The sequence below is a fragment of the Bacillus rossius genome, chromosome 14 (assembly GCF_032445375.1).
Source record: "Bacillus rossius redtenbacheri isolate Brsri chromosome 14, Brsri_v3, whole genome shotgun sequence".
NCBI lineage: Eukaryota > Metazoa > Arthropoda > Insecta > Phasmatodea > Bacillidae > Bacillus > Bacillus rossius.
The window spans coordinates 10,111,498-10,125,634 of record NC_086341.1 but is presented as its reverse complement, the minus strand read 5'-3'; the positions used below and the strand labels follow the sequence as shown (position 1 = coordinate 10,125,634).

The following is a 14,137-nucleotide window of genomic DNA, read 5'->3' as shown; positions in this document are numbered from 1 at the left end:
CACCATAACATCTTTACTGCAAGCCTGTCAATAGACAATAGCAGGGGCTTAGCCGAGGGGGGGGGGGGGGTTAGGGGTTCAAACCCCCCCCTCCTCCTCCATAGCAACAAATCTTTAATTAATTTCTTATTCATCACTCAAACAAATTTCATATTAAAATTAATAAAATTTTTACCATTACAATATTTAAATTTAAGTACCAAAAACTGCTAAAATAGCACTATTTTACACCTTAAAATAAAAATTTTCCCGGGGGAGGACCCCCAGACCCCCCGCTTTAATACGGGGGAGCCATGCTTCTTAACACCCCCCATACACAAATCGAAGCTACGCCACTGTGTTGAGTTACATTTCTACATCCTATTTGTACTGTAACATTAATTTTTTTTTACGAGGGTCAATCAACTTTAAACCGGAAATATTTTTACACAGATTTATTGGTGATTTAAGAACATACAAACGAAATGCCTTATTTTTCTACCCCTAAAGTCTGCTTCGTTTAACATTAGTTTAAGACAACATTCTGAAATTTTTTTTTGCAAAAATTAATCAAAAAAATTACCACAGAGTGGCATTGTTATGCCTCTATAAATGTATTTTATTTAATAGTTTATATTTTGCTGCATAAAATGACTTTCATTCCACTGAAAAGTGCATAACGTGTGCTTTTGCTAAGCACTCTCAAAGTAAACTGTCCCGCCGGAACTGAACACTCATGAAGTGCGTCAATAACTCATTGTGACTTTAAATATTTTTAAACACCGTTCTTTTTGGTGGATGGATATATTCATACCATATATATGTGCAAGCAACTGAACTATACTGAATGCTGTTAATTCCACGTCTAAAAATCACACACTAATATTTTTAACATGGCATTCCGATTTATAAAACCTATCCACATTAAATTTTTAAATTTTTTTTTTTAAAACTTTTATCAACCTGGGCCGCCCATAACAGGAAACAAACTGCAACCCTGAGAAAACCATGTTCCAGACACACGCGAGCATGAAATCGAAGGCATGCCAGATCTGCAGCTGTGCAGCGAGCTCACCATGGCTTCCAGCATCTCCTTGTCCTTGGTCAGGCTGGCAACCCTGCGCTGAGACGACTGCAGCAAGCGGCTCGTCAGCGACAGCTGCTCACTCAGGGTCGCCACCTGCGAGAAACACGACATTACAGAATCGTGGAACAGATACAGAGACCAAGAATGTGGTTAGCGACATTTTTTCTTAAATTTAAAATCATCAGGGGGCTAGAGACCAGGGGCGCAATAACAGGGGGGGGGGGAAGGGTATTTTGGCCCCCCCCCCCCCCCTCTGAAACCTTGAAGTGGGAGCAAACTGGGACAAAGAAAGTGCTGTGTAATCAATTTTTAGATAATAAAACTGCTTAAATAGCACCATTTTCCACCTTGAAATACAAATTTTCCCGGGGGAGGACCCCTGGACCCCCCACTTCAATAGGGGGGGGATCAATGATTCTTTATAAAAAGGTATATTGCCCCCCCCCCCCCCCCCCCTCCTGGAAATTTAGTTGTTGCGCCCTAGCTAGAGACAGTAAATCATTTACTCCCCCCGGCCCAATATTTTAATACCATGCATGAAGCTACAGTCCTACATATTCTCGAGGAATAGTAAACTGATGAAACTGTTGCTGCTTCTTCTGTAAAATGCTGTTCTGATCTCTGACTTAAAACTAAATGTTATCTGCATGTCTTGAACTTAAAAACTTTACAACTGGCTCAATGTCTTCTTGGGCACGTAAAAATAATGACGGCCCAATTACAATAGAATAAAAAAAATAGCACAGATATTGGAAGGGCAAAATTTATCATAAAATATTAGGATCTCTACGGTTGCGGTAATAAAAACTGGTTTAAAAAACAACTTTGATGTACAAGAGACCAGCAGTTTTAAACCACAGCCATTCCTAAAACTGGACCGGAAAAACAATACACACCAAAAAATCACACAATGGTAGTGGGGTGCTTGTACTGATCCGGACTCTAAAGGAGTAGGAACTGGCTCATTAACAGAGGACAACTTGCCAGCAAATCTGGAGAAGTGGGGAGGGGAGAGTATCTGACATTTCTGTTTTCAATGCCCGTAAAACATTTCCACGTAATTCTAACAGTTTTTAAGTACATGCCCAACCTGATTTCATCCTGGGCGGATGTAGCTTAACGGCACATTTCATGATGCTGTACACTCACTGCCGTGATATTTTAACTAAACAAATTATATTTACTCATGAAATATTTATTTAAAACCAACACAGGCTAGTTATTTAAGCATATAGTCAACGACTACAATGGAATGTTAATTTTTTTTACCCAAATTGGAAAATTCGCATATGGGTCACAGTACATTTTATCAAACAAAAAATCTGCATAAATAGTGTGACCCATACGCGGGTAAATACAGTAGTGAACACAGAGTTAATTTTAGCAACAGTAATAGGATGAAGATTTTCCAAGGGAATTCCCACAATATAAATGTTTTTGCTGTCTGAACATACGCCAAGCTCATTTGCAAGTTCAATTTTCCTGTCATTATTTAAAGTCGACAGTGGTTTTGGTGGCATGATGCTGTAAAAAGTTTGTTGAACATCTTAGCGGTAAGTTGATATCATATAAATAAATATTCTGAAATTATTATTAAATATTTAGTTATATAGTTAAACCTCATTAATTCAGTCTCCTTTAACTTGGATATCTGGATAACCTGAACCTATATGGGAAAAGAAAGAAGTGGCAAAACAAAAAAAAATCCTATCAAAAGAGCCTTGCACCATAAACAAAGGTGAACTAAAATGTAAACCAGAAAAATTTCAAAACATAAAAATGTAGTTTTTTTTTCCTTTGTCAGGATTATGCAAAATTATTGCTATTATCACTGAACACCATCATAACTACATTGTTCTCCAAGTGCTGTGATGGTACACCTGTTTGTAAACTGTAAAAATTTGTTTTGTAGGCTAATAAATACATTTTCTGTAACTACATCGTCTTAAATTGATTTTTTTTACTAAACTCCATAACCTGGATTTCCATTATTTTGGACTGCCTATGTTTCCAATCGCCCAAACTGAATGAAACTCTACTGTATGCGTAAAATCCACTATTAAGAGCATGATTACAAAGCACATCTAAATTAGTTTAAGTAAATGCGTTAAGGTCGCAATATTTTATAGTGCTTTTCAGGTTACACAGGAATTAATTGTTTACAGCTAGAATCAATTTCAATTTTATGTATCATTTCATAGCATGCAATTATTCTGTGCTGATATTCAACTACCCCCCCCCCCCCCCTCCCCAAAAAAATAAAAAATAAAAAAATCAGTAAAGGCGTTTTATTTACATGATTATTTTTGTGCTGCTGCACAACTCACGTTCAGGCATATTATTTTTTTTGGAAATGGTTTGTTGACGTTAAACCAGCCAATCCAAAGAAAACATAGCAGTTATGTAGCTGTGGAGTACTTGCAAAACGTGTTTAGTTTGAACGACGAGAAATACCCAGACAGGAACACACGCAGAATACAGGTAAGCGTATTCCAGTGAAGTGTGTAACCGTGACCTTGGTCGCTCGGAGGAGCTCAGCGAAAGTGAACCCACCGCGGGACGAGTGGCAGCCTCCTCCTCACCTGCGCCTCTGCGTCCTCCCACAGCTTCCTGAATCTCGTCACTTCCGCCACGAGCCAGTCCTTGTCTCTCTTGCTCGCCGGCTGCTCGCCGCTTGTCGCCTGCACAACCCGGGCGTCCCACACTCACGCTGGATGGATCAGAGTTACGGAGGGCCTATCTGACTGAGCACACGTGCAATTTGGATACGCTGAGGACGCATGAATACGTGCGTTCCTGCATTTTGTTTTTCAACTGAATATTTAGAAGAGCGAGCTAGTATTCAGAATATTGCTAGCACATGAAACACAAAGGCACAGATTCTTGAAAGCAATCACGGGTCTAACATTACACCTATATCATATCACTTCCCCATCGTATAATGTTGTGGTTACCACTGAAATCCCATAGTTACTCTTTGCACCGACGAGAAGACTGCGTGCCAGTTCAGAGGCGACAGCGTCACGAGCACCGGAGAGCGTCACACTTACCACCCCGCCTCACCAAAAACCCCTTGAAAGGACGGCTCATCAACGTAGGGGTCATTAGGGCGGGAACAATTGGGGGGGGGGGGGGGGGTGACGAGAATGTAGTACTGACTGAATTAACCGGCAGGGTAAATGGGAGAACCCACCGGCCATGATTCACTTACAAAAAATCTGTATCTGAACCTAGCAAAAAATTTAGCATGGATCACTTTGGTGAGAGGTTGATGACTAGACAACTCGACCATGGAGGTGCTAAAACGGAAGGATCCAGTTACCGACTCTCCACCGATGACCCTGAACGACAACAGTGCAGAGAACTGTGCGTGATGATCTAGCCCAGAGTTGGCCAATCATTTACATGATGCTGGTCATTTGAAGAAATAAATAAATAAATAAATAAATTAAAAAAAAAAAAAAAAACCAGTTGATGCTTTGACCAACCCGAGCGCCGAAGACAAACTGCACGCGGGCTCACCTGCTCCCAGTCGCAAGCGTGCTGCTTCTCCGCGGCCCAGGGCCACTCCACTCGCAGCTCCGAGCAGGACTGGTCAGAGTCCGTCATCAGCACGCACTGCTGCAGACTGGCGTGCAGCTCTGCCGACATCTGGAACTGCACAGCGACACCCCACCGGGTCAGGCCCGTGCTTCTCACAGTGTGTGCTCTAGAAGATGTCCGTGGTATACATACAATACTCTATTATACTATTTTACCTTCTGGTTACAGATCTATATCTCTTTTTGTTAACACATTATAATTAAGTGTTATTTTAATGACTCTTCAGGCACATGTTTCTCTTAACCACAAGAATGAATACACTTTAAGATATGTTTCATCACTACATTAATTTTGTCTGTAATATTCGACTTAATTATTATTACATATTTCTCAGAGATTCGTATTAACTGTAGTTTGAGAACCACTGGGCTCAACCCATTATCCTGATTTTAATTTATCTTTTGCATACATTCTGTACAGTGAATATAGATGTAGTGTGTGATAGGCTAATGAAATTACCTAATTGTATAAAAATTTTACTTAATATTTATGGCCTACATGTACAATATGGGTCTTGTTCAATCACAATCAAGGATATACGCTTACCAATAAAGTTAGTGGACATTTATTTTTAAACATGAAACCACAGGGATTTAACTCAAACAAGTAAATGCATTAAAACTGCTTTAAAAATTATTAATTCACCATAATTACAGTTTTTTTTATCAGAAAAGGTATCTACTCGCATACAACATAAAAATAAAGAAGGAAATAATTCTAATTTATTTTCTCAATCTTGACCTCAAATTTAACACTGCCATTTATAACAAGGCTCATGTTTAATATCAGAACAGAGTTGTGTGCTATTGTTGAAAATATTCAAAAGTAAATTAATAATTAGATGTAATAAACAAATTCATGTACTTTTCACAAAATATCAGTCCATTTCTATAATAAATAAGTACAGTAATACTTTGACTCATGCTACCTCGTCTTGAGATAATTTTTAAATCTCTTTGGTTCGTCCATCTTTTGTTTTGTCTTGCGACTATCGATTTTCCACTCCGTCCACATAATTGTTCAATTTGCAACATGTTCGTACATGTTTCATGTGGAGTCAACACAAATTATTCTTTTTTGTTATTTATATTGTGTGTTTATTGTATAGACACTTGATAGACTCAACTATGTCTTCCAAATGAAGTAGATCTGATTCTCCTGCATCAAACAAGAAAAGAAAAGAAAATTTTTGGAATGTAAAATTAACAAACACTTTGATGGAAAAAAAAATATTTGTGAATCGACAAAGAAGATTGGTCTACTGGAATCGACAGTCAGGAAAATTATAAACGGTAAATAAAAAATTCTTGAAGCTGTGAAAAATTCTCAATCTTTGAATTCAATCATCGTTCGTAAACATCATGGTATTATCTGAGATGGAAAAAAAATGTTAAAATTATGGTGTGTTAATCAAGTAAGTATGAAAAATTGTCCTGTCAAACCCTATAACAGAAAGTGGAAGGATGGTGTAGTAAATAAGGAGTTCATTGTTAGTTTCATCACATTCTTGATTCCTTGCATGTGTAAACACTTGAATAACGTGTATACCGGCCACACAGTTCAACATGGCCGACCGGATATTCTTTGACATGGTTGCCAACATAACAGCTTACAGATGTATCATCTCTTCATCTCGATAAATTCCAAAATGAGCTCTCGTGCAATATTGACATTTGGCATGGAATTTGCTCACACCTTATATATCACAAAAGCTGCCATCTTGGATCTGTCAAAAGATTTTCCTATAATTTCTATTTTGAATTACTTATCCTAATTTCTTGTACGACAGGGTATAAATATCTCTCTTAGTATTTTAATAGATTACCCTGTAGCTGTGTGGAGGAAATAGTTAATCATTATTTCCCAAAGATGACTACTAGATTCATATTACAGTGAAAATTCTTTAATCAAGCATTCCATGGTTCAGCACATTCCGTTATTCAGAACCTATTATTCCACTTCCCTTCAGAATGTATTGTTACTGTCTGCTTTCATTTCAGTAGCATTTTTCCTGTTACATTTCACATTTCATGGGTACATTTCCAACACTCATCTGTATTATTTTCTTTCAGCAGAGAAGCTGATTACAACTATTTTTAAATACTATTGTACTGAATATTAATTTGTTTGGTATTCTTGTTAAAACAAAATATAATGACATTTAATAATCCAGCAAAAACAGCTAATTCAGTGATCCCAAACAGGGTGGAATTAAAGCCCTTTCACCAGTATAGAAATCAATGTCCAAATCCAGGTTTAAGCCCCGTCGAGACATAAAATGTAATATTGGAGCTATACTGCAGACTGTGGCTAAATTTCTGAGAAAATAAAATAAATAATATCAGTAACTATTTCTCCTTGAATACAATTAATGATACTTGGATAAATGTCTCACATCTTCCAGGACTTTATCGATGAGGCAGTACAAGCTGTCCTGGCTGGGAGAGGCATGCTGCTGTCTCATTGCTGCCAACTCTCGGTTCAGCTCCCTGTGCTTCCCCTGGTACTGCTTCACTCGCTGTATGAGCCCCTCCTCCTGCGGACGGGAACCAATCACCGCCCACAACTCCCCTCCCTGCATCCACACGCCACTCACAGGGCACTGGGCAAACCAGCGGAGATCCCCAAACGAACACTTTCTCAGGTTTCCCCGTGGTGTGCATCGAACAGTGTCGTGTCGTTTTCTTCTCCGTCCGCTCCCTTCGCTTCTCTCTCTCTCTCTCTCTCGCATCCTTGCATTCCATCGCAACTCCCTCCCGGCAGCTTCATTTCACGTCAGGTGTGGAAATGGGGAGTTACGCACAACTTCAACAAACTAGTCCAATTACACTTCTTTACTCGAATGAAGAGTTAGCAGCTACAGGAGTTGCGGTCACAAGAACTTACGAACAAGCAGTAAGAGACAAGATGGCAGACCAATATACTGAGTTTGTTAATGTGTGAACTAAAACTAATCATTATCTAGATCTGGCAAACATGTGAAATATGTATATCTGATTTTCATAAAAATAGCAGTCACATGAGCCCACGTTATGCTCATCTCAACACACAGTAAAATATTATATACTACTAATGTTTCTTTCTTACTTTTTCTAAGGACTGTATAACAACAATTGCAAAGGCAGAAAAAGGTGAGAAGGGTTTAGCAAACACAGCAATTCCCATACATGCCCCTTTAAGGGTCCCGAGTGTCCAAAGCCCCCCCTCCCCTCCCCCCCTCTCTCTCACACACACACACACACACACACACACACACACAAATTACTCAAGATATCTGAGTGGGGTCTGTTTACAAAAAGGTTTTAAGAATTCGCTGAGGGTGAATAAGTAATTTGGTTTCCAGATTAATTTTTAAAATGGTATTTTGAGGTTTAAGGGACATGGTGTCCAAGGTTAAAGTAGACTTCAAACCACCTAGGTACCAACTCAGTGCTCATAAAATTTTTTAAAAAACATTTTAAATATGTTTTACTACACCAGTGGATAAAAACTACCCTATCCTTTAAACGTAGGATGAAATTACATCAAACTATATTACTTATTATTTTCAGTTAAATAATCTTAAACAGGAAATCATGAAAAAACTATTTACCAACACTGACTACAAAGGTGATAACAATTCACGTATTTTTCAAACTTAAAATACTATAGTGGTTTGAAAACATAACTTTTGAAGATTCCCTTCTGTTTCCTCATTTTCCAACGCGAGCTTCCTAAATAAGGTTGTATTATCCTCTTTCCTTAGTTTCTCCCAGAGCAGGACGAAGCAACGATCTCGAGGGAGAAACGAGGTAAAATACTTCCTTCGCCGGGAGGCAAGGGATGGTTCATTATTAATCACGTGAGGCACGAAAGGGGGACGGGGGGGTTGTCGAGAAAAATCACGAAATATCACAAGGGGGGAGGGGGGGTGTAGAGAGATATCACGTGTATTTATTTTTTCACCCGATTACTACTAAACCGAAAAGCGACACGTGACCTTGACTCGCCATAGCCAGGCGACAATATCCCCGCCCGGCTCGGCTTGCCAGTCGCCAGTAAGACTTGTAATTTTGGCGCCGAATACATGCGTCAATCACATACAAGCCTTTCCTTTATTATTTTTTTATGCCGGTGAGAATAAACCTGCAAACCTTAACGCGTGCGTGTCTGGACATTTTTATCACTGTGCTTAATTTTACAGAATTAAATTAGATTATAGACTGCATGTATTTAAAGATAAATATTCTGAAATTTTTAAAAAAATATTTTGTACAAAAAAAAATACACATAATTTATTGGGGGATGGGGGGGGGGAGGGGGTTAAGTCTAAAACCTCACCACAAATCACTAGGGGGGAGGAGGGGGGGTGGGGGTAAAAATTTTGCTAAGAAAATAAAATCACGTGATTAACGGACGACCCCCCCGAAGGTGTCTCGAGGCGTCTCCTCGAGGGGTCGGGACGCACCTTCCGCAAGTGCCCGTCCAGGCGCGCCTTGAGGTCGTGCAGCTCCCGGAGGAGGCGGGTGTTGTTCCTCTCCAGCCACACGTTCCTCTTGACGAGGGCGACCCTGACCGCCTCCAGGTCCGTCACTTCCGCCTGCAGCTGGTCCTCCTGCACCGCATCAGTACCATGGTTCGTACCTGCCTTCGCACGTTTATTCACCTATTTACTAGCTGGTGGCCGGCATGCACTACCATACCTCTTTCCTTTTTTTTTTTGTAATTTGTTTGAAGTACAATATACCGTATCTAATCGCATAATGTCCGCACATTTCTTTTTAAATACTTACCGACGCTGTCAACAATGCTTTGACCTTGAGTTGTTCATTTCTGCGGAGCTGTCGCCGAGAGGGTTTTGTAGCGTGGTGAAACCGTCCGGACTCAGAAGCTCGCACTCCACTGCGCAGCTGCATGTGACGTCACGTGAGTTGCAAGGGGATGGGCTATATATAGCACAAGCCAGTACACGTGAACTCACACTACGTCACAAAGTAGGGGAGGTAGCGGAGAAGTGGTGGGGGTACATGCGCACGTTTTTTTTATACACACAGTGGGCAAGGGACAGGGAGGGAGGCTCGCCGGCGCCGGCTAATGCAGACATTAGACATCTGCCCCGTGCCGTCAGTGGCCTTCTCAATGAAAGATTAAAAAAATATCTTTTCACGCAAAGCGTTTATTTTGTGTAGGCTGGCTGTGGCTTCTGAATGTAAGAGCACACACGCGAGTGAGAGAAGAAAAAAAAATGAGTGGTGTCTTCCACTAATCGCTGGCACCCAATTATCTCGACACCTGTCACATTTCTCACGTCCGCTGCGGAGGGTCGCCAGTCACCAGCGCTCTGCTAGTAAACTAATTATGAGAGAACAATTTTTTTACTCTACACAAAACATAAAATTTTGAGGAAAAATTTTTTTTTTCGGACTTCACCTCATAATGTCCGCATTCCATTTTTTTTGGTCAAAAATGTAGCCAAATTACTGCGGACATTATGCGAGTAAATACGGAAATACGGTACTATCTCCCTACATATCCTTCTACAAATCTCACTATATTTCTCTATATTATAAATCGCTCTATCACTACATATCTATATTCATATCTCTCTATACATTAATATCTCAATCTATTTCCCTATCTATATCGCTCAACATCAATATATATATATCCCCCTTGCTCTATCTCGCTATACATCTTTACAAAATAGTAGATGAACACACAAAAATTAGTTGATGTATATTTACCTATGTTTTTACCAGTCACAGGTGTGATATTGGTATATAATAACACACGCATATTTGAATGCACCGTTGTGTAAAAATTTCAAAGCGATTTATTAATGGAGAACTTTAGAAGCTTCAAGATTTTTAACTAACAAACATTTAAATTTATTTTATATTTGTCACACGCCCACCAACAGTCAAGGGATATTTATGGTGGGCATGACACAAACCTACAGAATACAAAAATAGTGAGTATAGAGGGTTTTCACATTTCACAGGAGTCCAAGAAAAAAAAAAAAATGCAAAGTACAGAAAAAGAATGCATTATATTAATAGTAATCACAGAGTGTTTGTAGTATGCTGCAGAAAACAAAATACAATTTATGGAGAAAAAAAAAATTGTATTCATTCATGTACCATTCTTTTCACCAAAATGTTTTGGAAATGAGCCCCATTTTCTGTAGGTACCAAAAACAAATAAATCAAAATATTATTTATTTAAAAATGTTAGAAACTAAATACATTAAACTACTCGGTATGAATTCAAATTTCAAAACAAACAAGAAATGACACAAAGCTTTTAGCAAGTGGCCAGCACGATCTCCATTTTTAGTGGAAAAAGTTATAAGTACTATGTTATTTAATTTTTTAAGTGCACAGCTGTAGCTGGTACAAACAAATCCAGGAACTATCAAGTATGTATTTGAAAATAAAACGAAGATCCAACATTTGACCAAGAATGAAATTCCTAACCAGTTCAGAAGCACGTATGTTGTGCGTGCGTGCACGTATGTTTGCGTGAATCTGTGTCTTTGTTCATCCCACACACATGTATGAAACTGTACCCTCCCTGCCACAAGACACACATGTATAAAACCGTACCCTCCCTGTCACAAGGAGGTTTGGCACGACTGGGAAGAGGCATCCGCTCGCTCAGCCCGCAGGCACAAGCCGGACCATATTCGCCTACAGCCAGGAAGCAACATCAGAGACAGAGAGGAACGCACCCGGGAGCGAAGCTGCTTCGTCGCGGCTTCGTGCTGCCTGTTGGCTCTCTCCGCCTCCTGCCGTTCCTCCGAGTCGCTTTTCCGGGCGCAGGAGGCTGTCGGAGTAATGTCCTGCAGGCATCTCTTCCAAAAACACCAGAAATGATTTAATTAAAAATTTTGTTTAAAAATTTGCCTAGTGTACTGGTCAACAGCTTAAAAGCCAAAACATATCCGCAACACATTGCCCCCTCCCCTCTCCCCAAGACACTTTTAATGACTGTCATTAAAACACGAAACTAAAACTACAATCGCCCATCGAGGTAATGCTGTTCAATGCCAATATATTACGCCATGTTTTGAAGAAGCGTGCGCGCACAGATACAAAGTAGCACATTTTTTTTTTCCATTTACGTGAACTTTTATTTCCCTGCGCACACAATGGGAACGGTGCATGTGTGGCATTTGATAGACAATGGAACAAAAAAAAATATTTCATTGCATATTTACTTTGGCCCATTTTATAAAGTTCAGTGATTTATGTTACGCAGAAATAGCTCAGTCACCCGAGTTTGCAGCCAATGTTTATATTACGTCATCCCGCATGTCAGCAGCAGCTCTGGTGAGAAAAGCCAGAAGCTCCCAGGGATAATTTACCTCACACATACAAGGATTCTTTACTGGCAAATATTGGCAGACACACATTTAGTAAACTACGGAATCAGGAATTACGATAACAGGTTAAATAATCTTTCTAATAATAGAAAACATCAAGTATATGATTTTTAAAACCTAATTAGAACTGAAACATGTCTCCTATATTAACATTATTATTTTGTAACTCGGAAATTTTATAAGTGCTTACTCATGAATTTTATCCCCAAACCCTGTTATGTAAACAAAATTGTCCGTGAATTATTTTTCATTGTAAATAATTTTTAGGTTTTTTTTTTGTAATGTCAAAATGTTATACAAACATTTATTTAAATAGGTGTACTTAAAATGTATTTATTTAGACATGTAATAGTACTGTAAACTAACTATAATGTGATTAGTGTCATGATTAAAATAGTAGTCAGCAAGCACACTTATCTGATTGGGAAATAAATTATTTTGATTAACATACAATCTAATAAAATAAAAATATTCAAATAGCGATGTTTTGATTAGCGCTCTGTTTTCCTTGAACATATTAGGGTATTACTTCGAGAGCGATTGTACATGATATGATGTCAGCTGGAATAAATGTAAGACAGGCTAGTCTTAAGCTGAATTTTGTGAAGTTGTTGACAAGAATGACTATAAAAGTCACTAACAAAATGTACAGTTTAATAATATCTACTTAAATTTTTGCATTTAGGTGTCTAAATTGGTTAAAAATGAAGTAATCTACCAACGTTTGAGAAAATTGAATTAAGATGTAGCACAAATAAATTATTAAAAAAACATGGCATCATATAAACCCAGTATAGGAGTGTTACAGTATTGACGGTACTATCCCTGATAATTATATTACTGAAGCAACATTTGTGTTCTACATTTAGCTACAGACTTTTTCATAACTCCGACCTTTATTCTGATATGTTTAATGGGATCAGGTTAACAACTACCTAAATCATTCGCTAAACCTAACTAATTTGCAACCAAGCTGACTAGTAGGCCCGGAGAGACGTATGGGGCGGCTGTCAGTACCACCACAGTTTCCTAAGCATTGATAGCACAACCAATCAGCAACATGGCGGAACACACTGCCAAGGGCAAACTGGACACATGTCAGGCCCGGCCAATGCAAGGTCTTCTACAGAAGGGAAAACCGACTGGCAGAGTCCAAATACTAGTAGGTGGAGCCCTACAGAACGGAGTAGTACCTACTTCACACAGCCTAATTACACATGATCTGTTCTGAAAACATCATTCATCATTATAATGCTGGTGCATTTATATACATATAGCCTGCTAAAGCACAATGTGTTCAACATTTTTAGAATAGGTATGAACTAAAAGAAAAATGCAGCGTCCTTGAAGATTTTTCAACCTTCTTGGCTGTGACACAGTGATATGCGTTCCCTTCGCCTACTTACCCTTATGACCTGCTTACCTCTAATGCTTCTCACCCCCCATGCAAAATGTTTGACCTGCACTATACAACTACAAGATGAGTCATAAACCTCCATACAAATTGTGAAAGCGGTGATTAATGTTTATTTTATTCATGCAGTGGTATCATATGATGCTACAGTTACAGGATATTTTCAACATGTCTCCCTTCCATGTCGACACAATGACAGCCGCTCTAGCCAATATTTGGCAAACACGTGACAATGTTTCTCGTATATTTGTATGGAGACTCATGACTAGTGACAAGATTATAAGGTGAATTGTGATCAAACAGAAATATGACCGAAAAGCGTGTCAATACACCATTTAGCAATGAAATCCAACTAAAAATAACAAAATCAGCCACAAATTTGACATAACTTAACTCAAATTAAAAAAAAATATATATATATATCTTTTACTATAGTAAATTCAATGAATATAATTTATTTTATATGAAGAGTGAACAAAAATAAAATTAACTCAACCAATTCCATTTCGTTTGACCTCGCATCTCTTATTTGTATCACTTTAAATTCATGATGACACATTTTTTGAATACATAACAATTTGAATATTATATTTTATTTTAGTGAATAGTTCTATCCCAAACGTGCTTATTACAAAACTATTTTACTGCAAAAGTGCATCAGGTATCAGTGAAAATTTTCCTTTTTATTAAA

General features: G+C 38.6%; 1 protein-coding gene across 5 annotated transcripts in view; it reads right to left on the bottom strand.

Annotated features, from left to right (window-relative positions):
• The window catches only part of LOC134539123 (golgin subfamily A member 3-like), an 88,655-nt gene that overhangs the window by 5,229 nt on the left and 69,289 nt on the right, over nucleotides 1-14,137 (bottom strand). For 2 of the 5 annotated variants that reach the window (XM_063380867.1, XM_063380866.1), the window contains exons 29-34: nucleotides 11,379-11,501; nucleotides 9,117-9,263; nucleotides 7,065-7,205; nucleotides 4,589-4,723; nucleotides 3,649-3,747; nucleotides 1,055-1,159 (exon numbers count right to left, since the gene is read on the bottom strand). In XM_063380867.1, coding sequence (XP_063236937.1) covers nucleotides 1,055-1,159; nucleotides 3,649-3,747; nucleotides 4,589-4,723; nucleotides 7,065-7,205; nucleotides 9,117-9,263; nucleotides 11,379-11,501 — 750 coding nt within the window. The remainder of the gene's footprint in view (nucleotides 1-1,054; nucleotides 1,160-3,648; nucleotides 3,748-4,588; nucleotides 4,724-7,064; nucleotides 7,206-9,116; nucleotides 9,264-11,378; nucleotides 11,502-14,137) is intronic. The other 3 variants (XM_063380870.1, XM_063380868.1, XM_063380869.1) reach the window with 2 other exon arrangements.